At 37.8% G+C, this 23944-nt stretch overlaps 1 protein-coding gene across 3 annotated transcripts; it reads right to left on the reverse strand.

The window, feature by feature from the left end:
• Nucleotides 1-1902: 1902 nt before the first annotated feature.
• On the reverse strand, nucleotides 1903-23944 carry LOC113434813 (sodium/hydrogen exchanger 9B2-like). Of its 3 annotated transcripts, XM_087935945.1 has the most exons (14): nucleotides 23731-23870; nucleotides 23506-23606; nucleotides 20594-20645; nucleotides 20060-20162; nucleotides 17035-17203; nucleotides 15472-15642; nucleotides 13719-13861; nucleotides 10372-10499; nucleotides 8796-8971; nucleotides 7975-8081; nucleotides 6743-6892; nucleotides 5812-5920; nucleotides 5504-5640; nucleotides 2119-3213 (listed from the first exon to the last, which is right to left on the reverse strand). In XM_087935945.1, exons 4-14 carry the CDS (start codon nucleotides 20150-20152, stop codon nucleotides 2977-2979), a joined length of 1620 nt encoding a protein of 539 aa, XP_087792071.1. In that variant the 5' UTR covers nucleotides 20153-20162; nucleotides 20594-20645; nucleotides 23506-23606; nucleotides 23731-23870; the 3' UTR covers nucleotides 2119-2976. The 3 variants fall into 3 exon arrangements, with proteins under 3 accessions (XP_087792070.1, XP_087792071.1, XP_026554048.1); XM_087935944.1 differs by lacking the exon at nucleotides 23506-23606 and having other exon boundaries at nucleotides 1903-3213; nucleotides 23731-23944; XM_026698263.2 differs by lacking the exons at nucleotides 20594-20645; nucleotides 23506-23606 and having other exon boundaries at nucleotides 23731-23944.

The following is a 23944-nucleotide window of genomic DNA, read 5'->3' on the forward strand; positions in this document are numbered from 1 at the left end:
TCCAAAAGGCAACTGGACTTAGTTTTTTTTTTCCTTTGAAAATGGTTTGTTTTTCTTCCAAGAAGTTCCTTCAGTTCTTGGATGAGAAGCTAAACGTTTTCAAGAAACCAACCGAGAAAGTTCAGTTTTGCCTTTTGGAAAAGCGCTTTTTGGGACAACCATGACCTGGATAGCTAAAAATCTCCATAGCAACATAGATCTGTGGATTTGGGGGAAGGAAATCAGATGTGGGAGAGGATTTATATATCTCAGAAAAGCAAGCTGGTTGTATTCTCATCGGACGTTCACAAGACAATAGGGTTGTTTTCCATGTTTATCTTCAGAAATAGCATGCGGAGGACTGGACTTACTCATCTCGCTAAACAGCCTCGGGGTTTAGCCTTTCTGGTTTCCTAAACTCTGGCACACGGCTTAAGGGGCTGTGGGCGAACCTTTGCAACTGGCTTCTAAATCCCCCCCTTGAGGGCGTCCCGAGGCCCCGGTCTGCCTCTCGGAGGTCCGTTACAAAAGTCGAAGGTAGCGCCACTGACCCGTTAAACGTCCCGAGCCACTATGGGGTACAGAAAACCGTGTTTAAAACAGAGGCAGCCTCCTCACTAAGGCTGGTCTGGAGCCGGGGAAAAGTGGGAGGCGCAGGACGGCCGAGGACTACAAGCTCCACCTGCCGCTCCGCCGCGCTCCAAACCAGAAAAGCTGCCTCAGCTTTTCTCAGCTGCCTCTGAGAAAAATAACGGTCTAGAAATAACGGTCATGCCTGTCTGCCCACCCGCCGAAGGGCACCTGGTTCAACGGCGCTGCTGCGGCGCTCAGCAGTGAGGAGGTGTGTGTGTGGGGGTGTGTGTGTGTGTCTGTAATTGCCCTGCAGCAAGAATTCCCCCAATTTGCTTTCCTCTGTATTTCCGCGCAAGGAAATCCTTTGGAGGAGATCCTGAGCTCAGCCCCTACCCTCCGGGGACCCAGAGGGCTGAAAGAGTTCGCTTTTTCCTACCTTTGCCAAAGAGACAAATGTAAGTATAATAAGTGGATATTGCAGCCACTTCAAACATTGTACTCCAAGGAGGCTTCTCAGTGATTTGTAGATGGAGTGGAGAGAAGTATGTAATGGCCTGGGCAGTCCTGGGTCCTCTTCATGAATTATTTGGTGAATGAGAGGGATGCGTTTTAAATTTCTGGATGCTATGAAATGGTGTGGTGGGGTGGTGCATATTGACAGTGTTTCTCAACTTCAGGGGCTTAAAGATGCATGGACTCACAACTGCCCCACATCTGAAGTCCACACATCTTAAAAGTCTCTGAAGTGGAGAAACTTCTCTAGAAAACAAAATCCAAAATTATCTTGACAGGCTGGTGAAATGGGGAGGAAGCTACACCATAAAAAATTAAGAGAGAGATAAGTTACAAAGGTATTTATTTTGGAAACACAATCCATAGATTGGTGCTTAATAACTACTTGTGAAAAAGATCTTGGAGTCAAAGAGCTGCGTCAGTACTAGTATATTTCTCAAATCATAAAGTAATGTTTATTTCACTGAGTCTTGGTGAGTTATCTCTAGTATTGCGGTATTCCGTCTGGTTCTGCACAGCATACTAATTTTGAGAAATCAGAACCGATTCAGAGAAGGGGAGGAGTGAATGCACCCTGTGAAGCTTGAGAAAAATTGAGCTATGTAATAGAAATATATGAGAGGATGAATATCTTTGGAGATTCTCAGGCATCCAGATCATTGTTGTCTCAAAGATGCTTTTTCAAAAGGCAACTAGACTGTTTTTTTTTTCTTTGAAGAAGAAAATGTTTCCTTTTTTCATCCAAGAAACTTCATCAGTTGTGATGGCAGGGCGATGGAAGGATCTGTGCTGACAGTTGAGACTGCATGGTGGGGGATGGATTAAGGCACATATGGATGTTTTTTCAATAAAACCATATTTTATTTCATAGTATTTATTGTAATTTTTTTGTAGCCCACTTCAATATGTATATTCTGGGCAATGTAAAACAGTGCAGGACATAAAAAGGAGCATATAAAATATTAGTACTCTCCCCCCAGTTGTCAGAAACACTGAAGTCCACTTGAATTTATCCAGGTCCTGGAGAATATGGGTCTCCCTTTTCTTGTAGTAGTCAAACTGGTGCTTCTTGCCATACCTATCTCTGCCTGTCATATCCACAGTGGGCCCCCATTACAACATTTCTTTCAGTGGTGGGATTCAATTTTTTTTTTACTACAAGTTCTGTGGGTGTGGCTTGGTGGGCGTGGCAGGGGAAGGATACTGTAAAATCGCCAGTCAGAGGTGATATTTGCTGGTTTTCCGAACTACTCAAAATTTTTGCTACCAGTTCTCCTGAACTGGTCAGAACCTGCTGAATACCACCTCTGATTCCTTTCCTCTATTTATCTTGCCATTCTCTCATTCAACATACATACCACAAACAAGCTATCTCTTAAGGACACTTCTAGCCTGTCATCCACTATTTACACATGTAACACTCCAATTATCCACAACACTGTTTGTATAAAATCTACTTTAACTATACTAATTCACTCTTCCCCTCAGAGAAAACTTCAGGCTGTATCTCAACCCTAACTATTTTCCCACCACAAGAGGAAGGGGTGGAAATCTTTATCAATAATCCCTTGTTCTCACCCAGGCAGTGCACCTAAAAGATTTCTGTTAACCCAGGTATGTTTAATCTCAACAGCTTCATTTATCCTTCAGTTCTTTAAATATATTGTAATTCAGCAGCAACTAATCTTTTCACCTAATAAACCATTAACCACCAAAAGAAAAGCTGCAAGCGACTAAGAGCTAATATTGACTCTAAACAGCTCCAACTTATGTGTCATCTTAAAAATATGTACACATATTTTGAAGATCTGCAGTGTATTTCATAGGCCTTTAAACTTCTCTAAGTGTAGATACCATGATTCATAAGCAGTTTCAATTCAGGTGATCTTGTGGACAGCACTTCATATCTCCCTATGCTGGCCCATGTATTTCTATTCCTTCTCTTTCTTCATATGTATGACTTTCTCGGTTGGTATCAGAAGTCTTGTGGAGAAGTTTGGGCCCTGCCAGCCCAATTATTAGAGCTCCAATTGGAGCTGTGATTAAGATTGCCAGGAAAGCAATTGTCAAAACATCCATGCCATATTTCTCTAATTGTTTATCTTTCTGCTCCCGTGCTGTATCTAAGGCAACTGAACCAATTGCAGCCTGTCAAGAGAAAGGAAATAATAGATAACACAGCAAAAGAACGTTTTAAAAATACAGCACAAAAGCTTGTTTCATCGAACACTGTACACTATACAGCAGCTAACTAGTGGATAAGAAGCCCTTCCTGCTGTTGTTCCCCAGCAACTGATATTTAAGATGTGCTATCTAGTTTTCAGGTGACCGCACCTAGATAGACTAGCAACCATTAAAAGACCAATCCTCACGGAATTTGGATTGCCCCTTTCAAAAGCATCTAAATTGGTGTCCATCTAATGAAATGAATTTTATGACTTATTTTAAGCGATTCTCTACATTGAAATTCAACGTAGAAGAGGACTGCATTGTAAGTTACTGTTTTGATAGGATTATCTCTTCCTTCATATAATATTTTCAAATTTTGATTTACTGTAATCAGTAAGTGTTTGAGTACTATACCTGATGAGAAGTATAGTAGCAAATCTTGCAACAAACTAAAAATCTATTTATAGTGAAGTAATGGTTTAGAATATGTAGTTTAGCTTGTAGCCTTACTAAGGCCCTTATTAACCACTGTTTATGTTTTTGAAGTTCAGCTGGATTGGACTTTCCTGCCTGAGGTTAAGATGCAGAATTGGAAATTTTGGGATACCAAGAAATAGTAGAGGATACTCTCTTTTCTCTCATTTATACATACAAGCAAAATTTGTTTGCAGTGACTTAATATTCATATTGACAACCCTGAAAACATCCTAGAGTTACAAAGAGCCTACACCTTAGGTTGATGATGATGAGGTTCACAGTCCAAAGTCAGGCTTGAACATTTATATTAGACAAATAGTTTCTTATTGCTTCTGGAAAATCTTATGTCTAAATAAGAAGATCTAGCTTTGTGATTCATCTCAACAGTGCTATGGTTTCATACACTTTTCTAGTGTAGATGGATCAGCTCACTAAATTTAGGGAAATGTTTATGATGTTGTAGTATAACTGATGGATTAGTGCTATCAAATATTGTGTTCCTAAGGAGAAATGTGATAATGGGTTGCATATTCTGACTGTGATTGATTTAGCCTGCATTGAAATAAAGACAAAATGCTTGCGGCAACATCCCCATTTGCCGGCTATGGATTGAAGATGGGGAATTTTATTGGACAACAAAGTTTAGCTGTTCAGTTAAAATGTGAATAATGAATGTAACAAAAAAGGAGAGGGAAAAGACCTGAACATAAATTGTTTCAATTCCTTCCCTCAAGATGGTGCTATAGGACATTGTATATCAAAACAACTAAACAGGGACAATATTTCACCCTTGCTGAACACCTAATTCTCAGAGTCTAATGTTGATACTTACCCATATAGTGTGACTGTACTATTATTTATCCTTATCTTCTTTACTTCCTCCCTTTTATTGGTATAATGATGATGATGCTTATAGGTAATCCACAACTCACAACAGTTTGTTTAATGACCGAAGTTACAACAGCACCGCAAAAAATAACTTATGACCATATTTTACACTTGTGACCGTTGCAGCATCCCCATGCTGACATGATTTGCATTTGGATGTTTGGCAACTGACTCATATTTATGATGGCTGTAGTGTCCCAGGGTCATGTGATCATCTTTGCAACTTTCTGACAAGCAAAGTCAATGGGGAAGCCTGATTCACTTAACAACCATATTAATAACATCTGCAGCGATTCACTTAACAAATATGGTAAAAAAAGAAGTAAAATGGGATGGGATTCTACTGGTTCGGCCCGGTTCTATAGAACCGGTAGCCCCAAAGAGCAGCTGATACTGAATCGGTTCGCTCAGAAAATCTTCTTTTCTTCGGTTGGGCCCACCCACCCCCTTGGACTCTAGGCTGCCCTTTATTCCCTGCTAAAGCAACCTTAGTTGCTTTCCGTAGCACAAGTGAGTGCCGCACATCAGCAGGAGAAGGTTATTGCTTGCAGGAGAAGTTGATTTACAACTGCACGTGCATGCACACAAAGCATGCGCTCACCGAACCGGTTGTTATGCCAGTAGGATCCCACCCCTGGGCAACACTCCCTTGACAAATGTTTCCCTTAGCTACATAAAGTTTGCTCTCAGGTTGTAAGTTAAGAACTACCTGTATTCTGTTGCTCTGCATATATATTGAGTGCTTCTATATTGGGATTCCTTATGTGGCTAATCACACTTGGGCAAATAAAGTATTCAACTTAACTCAACCCCATTTCATTCCATTCAACTTCTTGGAAGATTTGAGGTATTCAGTTAATTTTATTTCCAGAAGACAGAATTCTGCCATAAAAATGCAATATACCTGCACAGTAGCTTTGGGGATCCAAGCCAATGCAATAAATATTCTCTCTTTCAGCTCAAAACCAGCAAAACAGACCAATATAAAAGTGGCTGTAACTCGGGCTATCAATCCAACAGCCAGTATGGCAATGCAGAGTCCTGAAACAAAGAAATAGATTTAATTATTTCTGGTATTTAAAAAAAGAATCATCTCCACTTCAGTTTTTGAGATGATTCTTTTTTTTAATACCAGAAATAATTTTCCTTCTGATTAGCTAATCCCTCCAAAGACAATAGGCATAAATGCCTACTTGTTAGTGGAAAACTTACCAACTGTTTGAGGATCAAGAGATGCAACGGATATTTCGGCGCCAATTAAACCAAAAAGAAAAGGTTGGAAAATCTCCCATGCAACCTTAATAATTTTTTCTACCTCTTTCTGCAAAACAAGCAATGCATTTTTGTTGCACGGTATTGTACATTCATGCAGAAGATATATAACACAAGCTTAATTATTATAAGATTTTCAAAAAATTAAGCGATCCATTTATATGATTTGTGTTCTTGCTCTCATTTTAGGAAGAGTGATGCTATCATTATAAAGATGACATTGTATCTTTCAAATATTAAGATATTAAGGATTCTTCTAATAACTTAATAGGAGCTTTGAAATTATAAATATTCCTCCTTTTAGGAGGAATACCCTTACCACAAACACAATTTAAGGCGATACCATCTTTTAGTTATTTCTATAACATTATAGAAGTAATTAAAAAGATGGTAGTTCTTTTCCAGGGTTCTCCTTTTTTCTGTTCTCACCTAGTCCCATTCACTTTTATTCATAATACTCAATAGAGATGTATACTAGCTTCATATTTTTTTCCAGAACGTTTGCTTTGATTGAAAGGGGAGAAAAAATAAGCCACTAAGCTAAGAATCACTGTATACTGTAATGCAATATTAGCACCATTTCCTCCATTTTTTTCAGAAACTGAATGTCACTGCTTATGAACTCAGGAGGATACATTTAGAGGAAGAAGATGGCAGACTCAGAGAAACCCTCAAATCTGTGGAAATATTTTTTTAAATACGCATAAATCATAGGATGGGGAACCTCAAAATAGCCTACAAATAAATGGCTAAAATATGGAACCGAAGTTGAAACATTTTTTTACACTTTCAACTTGCCCATAATATTTCATAAACTCTCATATTTTGGAATCAAGATGACTTTCTAGTTACATGATAATTAAATACTCACTTTTTCTTCGGACCACGATAATCCAGCCAGAAATGCCAAGACAATTGTGCACAGTCCTCCAGATCCAGGGAAATTAAAATACATACTGCTAAAAATTGCAAACATTGATAAGCCTATAATAAAGAATGCTCTCTTCCATACCAGATGTGTCTAAGGAGAGAAATCGGAGAAAGCAAGATACATGATTCATAAAGGTCAATCCAAACTTGACAAGAAACTTCAAAGAGAATACAATATTTTGGAATTGTATGGCCATGTAAATTCTTGGCAAATTTTGTAAATGTTGCCTAGTATATAAAGTATATAAAGTTAAGTAGGGTAACCTCTGGATAGGGAAGTGGTTGGGAAAAAATTGTTGAATTAAAACAACAGTAAATCACTTTCAGAATGCTACAAAGAAACTCTATAGGTCCTCAATTCAGTTCAAGAAATCTTTACCTTTTCTTTAAAATTAATATACTAGAAATCTTAAGTTGTACTTGCTTGAAAAAGAAATTGGAAAATTAATTTAAAACTCATACAGATATAGGCAGCCTTCAACGTATGACCATAATTGAGTCCAAAATTGCCTCCAAAGCAAGACAGCTGTTAATGAATCATGCCCCATTTTACGACCTTTTTGCTATGGTTGTTAAGCGAATCACTACATTTGTTAAGTGAATCACACAGTCTTTAAGCAAACCTGGCTTCTCTCATTGATTTGGCTTGTCAGAACAGCAAATGATAATCCCAGAATCCTGGGATGCGGCAACCATCGTAAATATATGCCGGGTGCCAAGCATCCAAAGTTTCATCATATGTCCATGGGGATGCTGCAACAGTCGTAAGTTTGAAAACTGTTCATGTCACTTTTTTTCAGAACCATTGTGTCTTTGAACAATCACTAAACAGATGGTTGCAAGTTGAGGACCTACCTACAGTATATAACATTTCTCTTCTATTCATTAAAGCAGCCCAATATTTTTCAGGTGTCTGAATCTGATAAAAGGCATCACTGTTTTAAAGAGTTAATTCTGTAGTGGGATTTTCTTCAAAAGTTTGAACAAAGATCAACAACTTCAGCGAACAATGTAGTGATGTTGTGCTGGTATTTGCAACTCTGACAGATACTAATTATTATACCTATTATTCCAGCTAAAGTGTAACAGGGAGTTTGTTTTAAATGTGCTGTTTCTTCTCATGCTTCAACAAATACAAGACTGCTACGTTTCAAATGGTTTTTTTCCCCTTACCTGATCCTTGCTTGGAAAGTAGCGAATAAAAAGGCCTAAAAGTCCACCTGTTGCTATACCTACTGCAACTTCTAATACACCCCGAAAGACATTTTGAAGGGTGGAACCTGTTTTGGCAAAGCAGAAAAAGAGGATTCCAATGGATTTTTGGATAGTCTCCACAGCTAGCATTTATAAGCATGGCTGGCATCCCCCTTATGTTAGCAGTGAGTGAGCGCCTGCACGCACTCTTCATTTGCAAGAGCGGCAGGCATGCACGCATGGTGCTCACATAAGTGGAGCTGTGTGCATGTGCACGCTTATCCGCTGCTTGCATGAAACCATCCCCCCACCCCCACCCCAGTCCGCAAAGCCAGAAAGTTTGGGGAACTCTGTCCTAGACAGTTCAGAGGACTCAGGTGTTACCAAAATGGCATGGTGTGTCACCTGTAACATGCTTATAATAAGTTCACAATTACTGCATTATGCCTTTTAATGGCAATACCTGTCAATAAGAACTTGGTGACATAATTTGTAATACAAATCATTTCTTCTTCATTGAAAGTTTGATCTCTACTAGGTGGTGAAGTATATGTCACATAAGTATATACAGAACAGATAGTAAGTAAATAGGTGCATTAAGGTCTCAGGTTCATCCTGACCACAGGTACAACTTTCCAATTTTATGAATTGTATGGTGTCACAAATAAAGATTTTGGCATAAAATCAGCATGAAAGGGGTTTTTATTTACACAAAGGATATTACTTGTATAGGAGAAACTAGCATTATGACAAAGAAGACAGTAGCTTGGATGTGGCTTATCAATAGAATAGACAGATACCTGAAGCAAATGCTATCCCTAAGCATGTGTTGAAGCCTGTGATAGCCAGAATGTCGTCAAAACTTCCTGCAGCCATTAGTAAAGTTGGGACACCTTTGTCAACACCATATCCTCCTGCTTGTAAAACCAACATTGAGGGGACTACAACTGCAGGAGACACAGCACCTAAGACAAATCTGAACGCATACACACAAGTTAACTTTTAGTTACATCAATTTGCAGTTATTTCTTATACTTTTCACAGTCAGAGTAAGATCTGCAATTTACAAGAGAAAGGGAAAACTGAAGAACTGTCCTGTGAGTTGAAAAATCACAGTATAAAAGTACTAATTTTATTTATGAAAAATTATATGGCTACCCAACTCATCCCAGTGACTCCAGGTGGCTTACAAGGATACATTTTAACAATACAAATGGCATTAAGCCCTACCCTCCTGATGACAACAATTTTGAACCATTTGATGGGCTCCATGCCATTCTGGGTCCCTAGGCCTGTTGGCAGAATCATATGTTGAGGGCCTTGTGAAAAAGTGCCAAGGTGGGGGCCAATCTTATCTGTGCAAGGATGTTGAAAGCCCTTCTTGCTCCCATCAGAAGGAGTTCCTTAGGAACTATTCCCTGCCTCCCTGCTCTGGTGTATTGGGTAGATCTGATGGGCAAAATAACTTGATCCCAAGCCAGCACACTGACTTGGATCTGGAACCAAATCGGCAGCCAATGAAGCTCCCGCAAGAGAAGTGACACACCTGCAATTGTAACCCTGCACAAAACCACCTTCTGCATTTTGAACCAAATAAAACTTCCAGCTACTTTTCAAGGGCAGCCTCGTGCAGAGACCATTGCAATCGCCAAGATGGAAGGTGTTACTAAGAACCATTTTATGTTTAAGAATATAGGTTGATTCCTTGAAGCACACTGGATTGACATAATATAGTACTGTAGATCATAATTCTTTATTCTGGTTTAATGTATGAGCCCAACTATTGGAGTTTGTAAATAAAAGTAGTTGTTGATCATTTGTAATCTACCTTTGATTCAGGAGCTTAAGGTGCTATATATAACATTCCATTCTTCTATTTTCCCTGAGAAAAATAACACTGTGAAATAAATTGATCACCCAGAGTGCTTTTGGGGCTGAGAAAGAACTAGAAGCTGAATCTTTCTGCTTCTAATCTAAGTGCTTCACCGTTAAACTACACGTTTGTGGTTCAGCATGTTATGTGAACCATCCAGTCATGGTTTATTAAGAAATTGTTGTTAAAGATACGTCTTAGCAAGATGTTTTTGAAGACTTCTGAACAGGATTAAAATTTTCCTTCGAATTAAAGATGGTTTAACCTATGTTTTCTCATCGAATATGCAACTTTGTAAATTCCAGATATATTTATAGAACAGAGTTTCAAATCCTACCCTAATCCTCTGTGGTGTGACAAGAACATATGTTTTACAGCATAATTGAACTAAATCGGATGTGACACCGGCACTGTACCCATGACTTCGTGGAAGAGGAAAGACGGTTTTGGCCCAGAAAAGAAAAGAAAAAAAATGCTATTTTTGAGTTGGAAGAAGGGCTTACCCAAGCATAAATCCCCATTGCCATGGCAGGTGCATGAGAAAATGAGATATGACTGCCGCTGTACATGCTTCTATTAGGCAGGGTCCCAAGCTTAATCTAAAGCAGACACCCTTTAGTTTTTTCAGAGCCTGCAAGATAAATGCATTTGCAAGTCAGTGGAATTGCTTTTTAAATGTTTTGAAGACCATAGAAGAAAACCCTAGGAGATTTGCTCTATTTGGCAATGGCCCAAGACTTGCTTCAGGAGGTTTTATGAGACAGTTTTTCATTGTTCTGGTTATCTGAATAGCCTAAGCACTATGTTTTAATGATTTTCTTTTCTGCTGTGTATGTTTGTTGGTTATTTGTTACTTTTAATTATGTACACTGCAATGAGTCACATATCTAATGGAGGGCATATAAATTGAATTAGTAAGAAGTAATGCAGATAGAAAAAGGGTGCATCTAAGTTCCCTGTTGGCCAACCTGTGTTAAAGTAGTGTGATCAATATGTTACATTTTATTTTATTTATTATTTTATTTTATTATTATTTTATGCCCTGGGGTCACTCTTGATCTCTGGAGATTCTGTGGACAAATCCCTGAAGTTTTCTTGGCAAGATTTCAGAAGTGGTTTGCCATTGCTTCCTTCTTGGGGGTATGAAGGAAGCAAAAGAAGGAAGTAAAAAAAGCAAAACTAGAACAGTTTTTATCGTGATGCCTTAACCACTGCATCAAACTGGCTCTGCAAAATGATGGGGATGCCATAAAAATGTGAGTATCTACTAGATGGCAACAAATAAACACAGGGATCCCAACTGGCTTTTTACCACCTGTAAAAAGCCCTATGTAGTAAGCATGCTGCTTTAGAAAGGGTGGTAGGACTGAGGATTTTCTCTTATGTAATGAATTTACAGTGGTTTTGCTGGTGCAAAAAACAGGAACAGGTAAATTGTAGCACTCCAGACCTAGCTGAATTACAGTTTCCAGGTTTCTTCACCATTGCAGATGCTGGCTCAGGCTGCTAAGAACTATAATATGGCAACATTTAACATATCACAGGTTTAATGTATTTGCATAAAGGATTAAGTCTAATCTGACACATGTTCTTAATTTTATATAACAAAGTAAAAAAAAATCAGCAAAAAGGAGCCCAGTATTTTACATCTATTCTAGTTCCAACCTTTTTGGCCAGAAGCCAGAAAAGAAAAGTTCAATACAGATTAATTAGCCTAGATGACATGAGGAACTTAGATTGAGATACATTAATTGTAAATTTGATTACAGGTTATGATTAAGGCCTCTACAGATAGATCCATGGTCCAGATTCAGATAATATACTATATGAGTGACATAATATATTGTACAAACACAGCCTTAGCATCATGGCAATACTGAACCTTAAAAAGGCTTAGGTATGCTCCAGAGGTGGTATTTTTCAGCAGGTAGTGGAAATTTTGAGTAGTTTGGAGAACTGGCAAATACAACCTCTGAGTGGAGATTTTACAGTATCCTTTTACAGTATCCCTGCCACGCCCACCAAGCCATGCCCACAGAACTGGTAGTAAAAAAATTTGAATCCCACCACTGGTACGCTCCTATCAATTTGCATGACTAACAGATGGCGTTTCGAAGAATATGCTAGAGCTTTAGATCCACTACATTGCTAAAGTTCTAAAATAGATTAGTCTTATCACTAACTGAAGGAAGTCAATTTTAATTTACAAATTTATGAAACTGAGCTATGAGCTAAATATAGTGGAGTTATATGTAGTTTTATGAGCTAATATAGTAAAAGTTGCCACAGTTCAGGATTTAGATAATGTCAGCTAATCTCAGTGAAAAGCAGAAGTTTCTGAATTTTTACAATTACCCAGGAAAAGAAGAAAGGGTAGAAATATCTAATCATTAAACTAATTATGCCTCATTACTATAAATCATAGTTTGTGTTACCTCTGAATGAAATTAAAAATTTCTAGGTGAATAGGGATCAGAAGCAGACTAAATTCAGTTAAAGGCAAAACTGATCATAACCCTGAAGATCAAGTACATATGACCAAACTAAGTTTCACATTGATATTTCTTGCTGACCTCAGAAAGTAAGTAATGTTGGACAAATTCCAGAAATGAAGCTTTTTTAAAAAAAAACCCAAACAAATACCACAAACATAGGTTACTCTATCAGAAGAGGATAATAGCAATCTGTTGCCAAGAAAACCACATGGATGTGTCAGATGTCAAGATCTACTGAAAGGAAACTTAATTTTGTTTTCTTTACGAAGTTTTTCCAAAACCTCACATTCTAGGTCAAAATCCCCAAATATCTTTTATAAGAGAAACAGTTCACTTGCACTTAAGGATAATATCCCTGCTCTACTAGGGGCATATAGTTCATTTTTTACCCAGTGATAAACAGGATCAGGAGTGAAATAGTGTTCTTTCGCATGTCCTGGGACTACATATACTGGCTGGGAATCCTGGAAATTAATGCCCAACTCCTCAGGAAAAAACTTGATGGGGAATGTTGAAACATTTAAGTTCTCCTTGTAGTTAAATGTTCATCTCCATAAAATATTTCTCCCACATTTTTTTAAAAAGGCAGATGTCACAAAGAAAGTTTTCTTGGAAGGAGCATTTGGTCTTGCACTAGAGCAGGGATGTCAAATTCACACTGTCACAGTGGCGTCACATGACATATTGAGACTTCCCCCCTCTTCGCTAAACCAGGCGTGGGTGTGGCCAGTGTGTGATGCATCTGCCCCACATGCCGCGAGCTTGACAGCCATACATTAGAGGGAAAATGGTTCAAAACTAATCTGAGATGAGGACAGGGGTCACACATGGTATGAATTAGTTAAATTAGTTAAATCACCATATGTGCCATATAAACCCAATTGGTAGAGTTACAAATTATGATTTATGATTATCTGAATGTGTGGATTTGGTAGCCAAAACGTGTGTGAATTTTTGGTAGAATTGGAGTTGCATTGGGTAAGGAAACAAGGCAAAGAGGGTGGAGCCTTATCAAATATATATAAGAGAACCTAGGACTTTCAGTATTGTGGGGGTGGTCTAAGGAGAGAGGGAGTGTTTTGTTTCTTAAAACAATTTTAAGCCAATTTTAGAGCTGGCACCACTAGTTTCATTGGGAACCAAGCCAGTGGGTGATTATGTTACGAGAGGACTACAGAGATTTTGAAAAATGCAATTTAGGAACATTCTATGCCTTCATCTATTTTGCAGCTCGAGCTACTTTTGTTTCTCAATAAGCCAGGGTTAACAAAATTGTGACCTAGTTCAATACATGAATCAGAATTTAATCACACCTGGCTATGCATTTGTTAAGCAAAGACCATTTGATACTCCACCTTTGGATCAAGGCCAAGGCCAGCCCGGGCCAAAATGATTGCGAGAGCAATACTTCTTAGTGTGGCTCCCCATTTCACATTGATCAGGACTATGTCAGTGATCACTGGGATGTTTCTTAGAAGAAATCCAACAAGCAACATTCCTAAACAGGAGGCAAAAGGTGCATATTATTGATTGACACAACTGGCAGCTACAAAGTCTGAAACATTTGCTATGAGGTCCAGGACCTTCAAAGATGTTTTCCTTCTCTGTACACTACTTGAACCAAGCATTTAAAAAGGCAACAGCTGTCCTGTGATCATGAAGTCAAAGAATCATATTCCTGCAATCTTATAAAGAGTCCCATTTCCTGATCTCTGAACGCCACAGAAAATGTTTTCCTCCTGAATAAATATGTACAAATTTGTATTCCACTATTTTTTAAATAAATTTAACAATTCTATGGAGCTAATTAGATGAAAAGATACTGAGCATGTTAAACCAAGTTTGTTTGATTTACACAATATGCTATACAAATGGTTTGTACTGCATATTATGTAGAACCAGCTATGGGGCTTTATTAAATAGCAATATATACAGCATGGTTAAATAAGCTATTATTTAGCATGATGTGGGACTTCATCCACATTCTGAGTGGAAACAAATGTGCTAAGTCTAGTCATGATAAGCCAAAATATGGTTGTATTATTCAGAAAACTATAGTTAGCAGCATGGATTTGCATGTTGTGTGAACATACATTTCTTTGATGATTAGAGCCTAATCATCAAAAACTATAAATCAATCAAACATAGAGTTGTAATCTCAAACTTTTTAAGCTGCTATCACAGGATGAACTGAACAATATGACTGCATTCACACAACAATCTAAACTAGACTATTACACTGCCCACTAAGCTGACTTTGGGGTTTTTGTTTTGAATTGTTTTTTTGTGTATGTCTAATTTAGCTTCATATGCCAACCTACCTCTTAGTTTAGCTTATGGGTCAATATTTTGTGTGAACCCTTAATAACTGGGTTAGGGTTAAAACACCAAATGGGACTTAAGGGAATTTGAAAAGTAAAGTACTTACTGCATTGACACATCCCTGGGCCCCAAAACATAGTAAATTGAGAATAAAGGAATTGTTTTTTTTAAAAAAAAGCTAATTAATTTAAATAATCTGCAGGCTGTACACCCATGATGGATCCCTAGAAACTTGTTAGTGAAACAGACACAAATTGAGGCTGTAAACTGAAAAAAATATTAGTTGATAATTTACTTTTAAAGGGGATGATCAATTCATTTTTCAAACTATTTAAAGATCAAGATGAATACTTATTTGAGAAATGGAAACATTTTTGTAAACCGAGCTGTTGCTTTTTAATTTGTACCACTAAGACTTACCATTTTAAAGTCCATTTATAACTATTTATTTTAAGATTCCCTATTATAGGAGTTATTCCAATTAATTTCATCTCAAAACACAAAATCAAATAGCAATCCAAATCCACTCAGAGTCACTACCCATTCCTTTCCATGGTGAGATGGGCAGCATACAAATTTAATGAATACATAAAAAATAAATAAAAACAAGTCGACTTAAGTAACTTTCTCAGTAATTAAAATATATTCACCAAGTAATATTGTGTTTTCCAATCAATTGTATCTTAATGATATAAATTTGTATTATATAGAAATTTCACAATGGATTCTTTATTTCAATAACCAATCTAAATATGAAAAGATACAGCCTATCAAAAACATACTTACCCAAAAGAGGAGGGAGAGGAGGCAGACCAGGAAATTTAATTAAGCCCATAATTTTACCACCAATTACAGCAAAAAGATAGAGGAATAAAAATCCAAAGAGGCTTCCACCAGGAAGACTTTCGTGGGTTGTAATAGACCAGATCACAGCCCAGATCAATGCTACTGCTACCACTGGAAGAAGAAAAAAGTGTAAAATATGTAAGCATATTGAAAATATTACCCAGAATTTATTGACACATTTATATTAATGTATGAAGGATTATTATTTATTTTTAAGTATTCATTGCTAAATTGCATCTTGATTGTGACTTATAAACAAAAAATTGGAAAAAGCAAACCTGTGCTTCGAAGACCATATCTTCCCATTTGTGGCTATAAATCTGCACAATCCTTTCTTATCAATTAGACATGCCACAAAATGCAAACAAATGATGGAAAATGGAGCATAGACTACTGTAACATTTATCAAACTGTAATTTTCAAAGTGGCAGATTGAATGTATGAGAAGTAATTGTGTTAATCATCCCCCATTTCTTGGAATATTATCTTCATCATAAAATTAAAATATCAAATATGGCCCTTGGTCAGAGGCATCCATGGAAAGGGAATCAAAAGATCATGTCACCATGTGACACATAAAAAGGGAAGGCAGGGCTTTGTGGGCGAAAATGTCATTTTTATTTTTTAAAACACCACCATAACACCCTTTCCTTGGCCTAAAATACATTGTGCATAACTACCCAAGGAAATGAATCAGAATTTGTAATATAGAATATTGAGGAAAGGCGGTGGTGACTGATATACTTATTGAATATATTAAAAGGGTCTAAAGGCTGAAATGTATCTAACAATGACACAAAGGGTATGGAACAATAATGTGAAATAAGAGGTATGAATTTGCAAGCTTTGCTTTGGGAAAGGTTAACAATTAATCCCAACTTTCACCCCCTTGTTTTAATACTATAGTATTGTGCTGATTTTAGAGTTCCCAGAATCAATATGTTGTAATACTCCGTCCTCAAATTGCAAGAATATATGCTGTTGATTTTTATCAGTCAGATTAGCAACCTTTGCAGAATAGTTGGACAGAGGCAGGGAGCTGCAAAAATGGAACTCCAAGACTATTTGATTCAGTAGCCTAAATAACCCCTTCTACTCTGTGGAACAGAACGAGACTGAAGAGAGTCCAACTTGTTAGGGACTACTTTCATTGCCCAAGGGAACCAGCATTGTGATCAATCAATACTTTTCTATTGGGTAGAATTTACAATTTCACTAGTCACTCATTAACCTATGAGTAAGTCAGACAGCTAATTGGAAGATAAGGCTGACAAGAAATGGGTGTGGAAGAAAGGAACTGGAATGATATATTCCATTACTCCTATACTTTTCTGCATGCACCACCCAGCATGAATTGTAAGAAGGCTGAAGGGCAAGTCACAGTTTCTTCAGAGCAATTTTCCCATGTTGCCATATTCTAGAACAGATTAAAATATAATACATCAAATAAATATTCTCTACAGAAAACAGGGGCTTTTTTCTTTGTTCTTTTTCCCCCCTCACCGTTTGTTGCTATTTTAGCAAGGATGCCTTGAGGAGGACAAACACATATTTGTCTCCCTGAAGTTTTAAATTGAGCTAGAGGTCCCTGAGCATGTTCCTCGCATCTGTTCAATGGAGCTGTTTCTTTTGTTTGTACAATGCCACTGTTGACTCCGGAATCCAAAACATCCTGAGTAGAAATCAAGAAATAATATTAGTGACAACCATCTAAGTCCTATTTTTTTTTCAATTTTCAAAAGTTAATGAACTCAGTGAGATTTAATTCTAAGTTAAATTTTGTCTGATGGCTATCAGTCTGGAGAAAATTCTTCTATCCATAAATTCTAATAATGGCACCAAATTGAGTAAGAGTAGCTTGAAACAGTTGAATTATATCCAGACAAGAACAGCGGTTGATCAATATGCTTGTTTATGAAAACTGAAGGTCCTTTATGATTTTAGTTCTAATTGAATTATTTTTAGATACATTTGTCTGACTTTTATGCTCACTTCTGGTCTATTTGCAGATGATACAAGAGTGATTGGTCTCATTTGAGATAACGACGAATCTGCATACAGACAGGAGGATGTACAACTTGCCTTGTGGTGTAACAGGAAAATCTGGAACTGAACACACTCAAAACTGTAGAAATGGTGGTAGACTTTAGAAACCTCCCCCTTACAATACTAGACAACACAGTATCAACAGTAGAGACCTTCAAGTTGCTAGGTTCTATCATATCACAAGACCTTAAATGGACACCTAACATCAAAAACATCATCAAAAAAGCACAACAAAGAATGTTCTTTCTGTGCCAACTCAGAAAGCTCAAACTGCCCAAGGAGCTGCTAATACAGTTCTACAGAGGAATTACTGAGTCTATCATCTGCACCTCTATAACTGTCTGGTTTGGTTCTGCAACCCAACAAGACAGACGCAGACTTCAGAGAGTAATTAGGACTGTAGAAAAAAACATTACTATCAACCTGCCTTCAATCGTGGACCTGTATACTGCACGAGTCAAAAAGAGAGCTATGAAAATATCCCGGACATAAACTGTTTCAATTCCTACCCTCAAAATTATGCTATAGAGCACTGCAAGACTTTGCAAGCATTATGCGTAATGCCCATACAAAAGATAAAATAAGATGTACTCCCATTTCTTTGGAGAGTGATAGGTAGGACAAAGAAGTTTTGTGGTTTATAACTGCAATTTAAGAGTGTCTTGATACAATTTACTCCTGCTTAAAAACATGGAGCAGCATTGAGTTTATCACTAATCAGCTTCACAGCTAGCTTTAGGAAATACAGTGTTATTGTTGTACTATTATTGATGGAAGTTTAACAAGATCATCCCCCCCCCCCTCCATTCACGTTAGAGGTAGGTAACCCACAGGCTGTGAATTTCCCAACTTCAGGAGGGGTACACAATTCAGGAGCCTGGCAGCTGGCTCCTGCTTACGTATAATGATTGCAAAGTCTTGCAGTCACATATTGTAATTTGCAACCTTCTCAGGAAGCTTCTGACAGAAGTCAATTGGGGAAGCTTAACAACCACTTGATTCATTTAACAATCATGTCAGTTGCTTAAATGTGTGATTTGCTTAATGATGGTGGTAAAATGACCACATCACTTAGCAACTAAAATTCCAGTAGCAATTGTGGTTGTAAGTTAAGGACTATGTGTATGAAACTGCTACAATAGCAATAGCACTTAGACTTATATACCATCCACAGTGCTTTACAGCATTCTCTAAGTGGTTTATGGAGTCAGCCTATTGCTCCCAACAATCCGGGCCCACATTTTACTGACCTTGGAAGGATGGAAGGCTGAGTCAACCTTGAACCTGGTGAGATTCAAACTGCCAAACTGCTGGCAGTTAGTAGAATTAGCCTGCAGTAGTGCAATCTAACCACTGCACCACCACAGCTCATAGTGCATATATATTATCCCTGTGCACCTCATTATTCAAAATCATTACCTAGTCTGGCCTGGTAGTGAGACTTATGGGAATAGCAGGCAGACTGGGAAGTTGAAAAAACACCCTGGAAAATGTCAGTGTTTGATCGTGAGAACCATCTAGCCAACATTCCATCTCAGGAACAATTCACAAGAAGCATCTAACAAGTAAGCATCCCACAAATAGAGTACCAAGTTTCCTCTCCTACTGTCAACTCCATGAATCTAGAATATTAACAGGCAGCAGCCAATAATTAAAGCTGTTTTTAAAGACTTGTAAACCAGCAGCCAATATGTCCTGAAGCAGCACATTCTAAAAGTTGATTATACATAGTATGGAAAAGCATCAATTTTAAATCTGCTAGCACTTTCATAAAACAATTTCTAGTCTAGTATTATGGGATATGGAGAACTTCTTATCACTGTGCACACCTTCATGCATCTTAGTCATATCTTCTTGTGTCATTTATCCCGGCTAAACAGTCCCAATCACTGCATCCTATTCTCGTTCAAACCCCTTATCTTCTAGTTTCCCCTTTCCCCACCTTCCCAGCAATATAATACTCCTCTTGAGATATGGTGACTAGAATATTGTACTGTACACAGTATTCTAGATGTAACAACTCCATAGATTTATATGAGGCCACTAATATCAGAACCAGTTTACAGTCAATCTTTTCTAATGATCCAAAGCATAAAATTCACCTCCTTTAAAAATGCTGCATATTTCTTTACCCCTCTCAAAAAACTATACAGAAGTGTCCATTAAATCGCGGAGGTCAAGCTCAACTCCTCTTTTCTGTGCAAAATTAATAGAACAATGGTACATTGGACTGGTCACTGTAGAGTAAATTGGATGCGGAGTTTAGTGGTTTAGAGAACTTCAGCTCCACTTAGCATAATCAGTATTGAGCGGTGGTGGGAGTTGTAGTTCAGAATTTTCTGCAATAGCTCCATATTTTAGAATGTTCCACTGGATTTCAAGGGAGATTCACCAGACTGGGAAGACTTATGGATATATGAAAGTAACCAAATCACAAACTTAACTATAAAATAACAACAATAACAACAGCAATAACAAATACCTGAGTTGATGCATGCATGGGAATTACATTATTGCTAGCATTTTCAGATAGCGTTGTGGGTTTCCAACTCCCTGACACTGGGTCTTCTGTCATTTTGATCAACCTAATTAAAAAGCAAAAAAAAGCAAAGCAAAGCAAAAAATATAGCATCTAGTTTAAAAAAGATAGCATTGCCAGTAATGAATTAGCATTCATAGACACATGATCATCATTACAACATCCAGTGAGGGCCTACATATGTGATGTGATCAACATAAATCAAAATACTATTTTAAATTGATTGATATGATCTCCTCAAATAATAATTTTAAATGGATTCTGATATGAAATTCATCTAAGCACTTTTTCTTTCTCTCCCTCTTTCTCACATTCCTAATACGCATATATATGCACATGTACATTGGTCCTCAGAATATTCTCTTCCCAGTTTTCTATAACTCCCCACCATGTGCAGAGATAACACAAATTATTTTGAACCACTGGTTGGGGAAATACATGGCTGAGGATGCAAAGAATGTGAGCATTTGCTCTTACCTTGGGTAGACGTCTATCAAAACTCTTCCTAAAGCCAATTCTAAAGGTTAACCTGTTGATGAGAGTAGATGAGGATTATTTCAATTGATTTGATATTTTTTGCTGGGGTTACTTCTGGGTCAGCTTATCCTGAATCACTAGTCACATGAACACATTCTTGATGAAGATGCTAGAATTGGGTGCAAAAATGTGATACGGTCACAAGCACAATGACTGTCTAATGAATATATCCATATGATCAAGCTGACTAACACCAATTTGTGCATGAACTCTGGAAAAGGTTCAGAATAGATTTATGCTATCTGATTAAAATAATGTTTCATCCTTTCCATATATGAGAGTGTGACTCCCAAAGTACAATTATGTACATCTACAACTTGAAACTCAATTATTTTCATTAGCAGTTTCTTTACCAGTTCTGATTTAAAAAAAAATAGTACAAAGAAGTTTTTTTTCAAATGCAGTTTAACTACTAAAATTATTGCCACATTTACTAATACTTGGTAGAAGCAATGATCTGTCTAAGCCTAGACTTGTTCTTTTTATTTGTACATTGGGGAAAAAATCTTTTCATGTCATCTTAAAGAACAAGGTGGTTTTGTTAGTTGGACTGATAATGAAGTTTGCTTTACCTGGTCAAGTGCTGAAACAGGTATAAAAGCACACAATCGAGTGAGCATTAGTGGCTATTCTGCTTTGTGTAGCATGCAAAAATCAAAGGAACATTTCCTATTCGGTGCTCATGGCAGGGAGAAATGGCTAAACCTAATTTCCCGAGAGCATGCCTGTTTGATACATAGTTGTACTAATTACAGCTAATGTAAAATATAGTATATGAGTTTCTAAAAACAATAATAATAAAAGACAGATGGTTCAGTTTTTGCTATTCGTGTAATAGGCATGGCAAACAAAGCTAAACTCCAGAGCTGATTCACATGGAGGGGATGCTGCAGAGGTGACATCCAACAGCAGAATGGAATTTAACTATGTAGCAGATTGGAGAGTTGGCTTGTGGTATTAAATAATCCCAGAAAGATCTGCCAGCTAAAATCTACTTCTGGCGATATTTCTGTTATCAGGTAAGGTTTAGAACGAAGTATCTTCAACTCACAGAACTTTGAACCTTTGCTTAATTGTGCCTTAACATGGTGCCGTTGCTTAAAATTGTGTAAAATAGAGATTAAAAAAAAGCCCCTCCAAGAATGAAGAAGTGGATTACATTTGGCAAATATTAGTTGGGAGAAGACAGGATCCAATAAAGGAGAATATTTGTAGCTTAGGGTTGAAATGAGAGGCCCTTGGTGTTCTCTGAGCTTGCTTGCAGGTAGCATCATGAGGATGATGTCCGCAAGAAAACAAGCAGGCTCAGAGAGCACCAAGGACCCCTCAAGACAGGAACACTTACCATTATGGATTAACTAAGAACAAATTATATTTTAATGGTATACACACACGTATACAATACATACAAAGAGAGGATATACCATGGGTGTCGAACTTGCCGCATCACGTTGCCATCACGTGGCATTTCGTGACGTTTTTCCTTTTCACAGAGTTAGGGTGAGTGTCGCCTGTGTGTGACACATCTGGCCCGCTACCCATCAATTTGACACCCCTAGTATACACAATATTTAATTTTAAAAGGTGCATCTATCTTTGTAACTTTTTTTTGACTCACCTGGGGATACTCTATTGATGCCAAAATAATAATGAAAATCTGAATCAGTCTCCTTGATGGACAGAGTTATTCTAGTTGTAGGAAAATCAGGATCAGATATACAATATTTTTCTAGCATTGTGAATTATACCGATTGTCTAGGTATGTGTATACCTGTATGTGTTTAACTGTAACTGTATGTGTATGTTAACATTTTGGAATTCCTAGCCATGATGCCAAAATGTATTATGTCACAGTGCAAGCTGCAGCCACAAGTGTGGATGTTATTCCTGTAATTTTTTTTGTTTTTTTGCTATTTGCCTGTTTTGGCCCACCTTCTCTTTTCTCCTCCCCATGTAGACATCTATGCAAGAAATAGAGTTTAGTGCTTAGCTCCTCATTTGAATTCAAAATTAAATTAAATTAAAATTAAATTAAATCACATTTAGAAAGGGAGCTTGACACGCTCCCTATCAGCACTGGCATAACATTAAATGCTCTTGAACACAAGTCACTTCTAGGAAACAGTATAAAAACCATCCACCTTCATTTAATTTGTCATTATGTGCATCTAATGAAGACCTATAGGAATGGGCTAGACTAGAGAGTACCTACTAGAAGTGTCTTATTTTCCTTCGGTCTATATTCATTTGTATCAATGCTACTCCTAATATACTTCAAAGCTCCTTTTCTAAAGTGAGACTTGACACTTTATTAGTGTCAAGACACAGAAACAAAAGTTTATAATTAAAAATATTAACCAAATCGCAACTGGCAAGCTTTTAGTGAATAAATGATGCCCAGCAGAGCAGAAGAGAGGCTGATTCTTCTGGACAAGTTAAGACAAGAAATATATAAGAGCTAGCAAGTTATGATTCTTGACCTACAACCATTCGTATTAACCTTACAATGGCACTGAAAAAAGTGACTTATGACCGTTTTTCACACTTACAACCATTGCAGCATCCCCATGCTCATGTGATCAATATCTGCTCTCTTGGCAACTGGTTCATACTTATGACGGTTGCCATGTCCCAGGTCATGTGATCATCTTTGGCGCCCTTCTCACAAGCAAAGTCAATGGGGAAGCCAAATTCACTGAGCCAGCATGTTACTAAACTAACTTAACAACTGCAGTGATTCACTTAATAGCCGTGCCAAGAAAGGTTGTAAAATGGGGCAAAACTCCCTAAACAATTGTGTCGCTTAGCAACAGAAATTTGGGGCTCAATTGAGGTCGTAAATCGAGGTCTACCTGTAATCTACACTCTCTTAAAATCTTCCAACTCGTGGGGTGGACACGAAGAGTGGGCACGGGTGGGTCACGTCCCCAGCACCTTGCTCTCCATCTCGGTGCTATATAGATCGATTCACGAGCAAGGATGGAAACGGCGGTAAGTAAGTAGTAGTTCGGGGATGCACCACTGTGAATGTATCTGCCCGATCAGGATAGCAAAAAAGCTCTGAGATTACAACCCACCTAGTCCAAAGCAGTTCCCGGAGAGCGGCTGATCCCTTGCAAGAAGCCTTCAGAGATTACAACGGAGGCGGAGGCTGGTCCCCTGGTTATCCGCCTTTGTCAAGAGTAGATGAACCGTCCCGATTGTCAACCCATTCAAGCGGGTGAAAGAAAGCAGCCGCTGGTTGCAGCGTTGACTGCTTGGCGCCGCTGCCTCCTAGCTAACCCTTCGCCT

The sequence above is a fragment of the Pseudonaja textilis genome, chromosome 6 (genome assembly GCF_049901715.1).
Source record: "Pseudonaja textilis isolate UNSWEBS1 chromosome 6, rPseTex1.2, whole genome shotgun sequence".
In the NCBI taxonomy this organism is placed as follows: domain Eukaryota; kingdom Metazoa; phylum Chordata; class Lepidosauria; order Squamata; family Elapidae; genus Pseudonaja; species Pseudonaja textilis.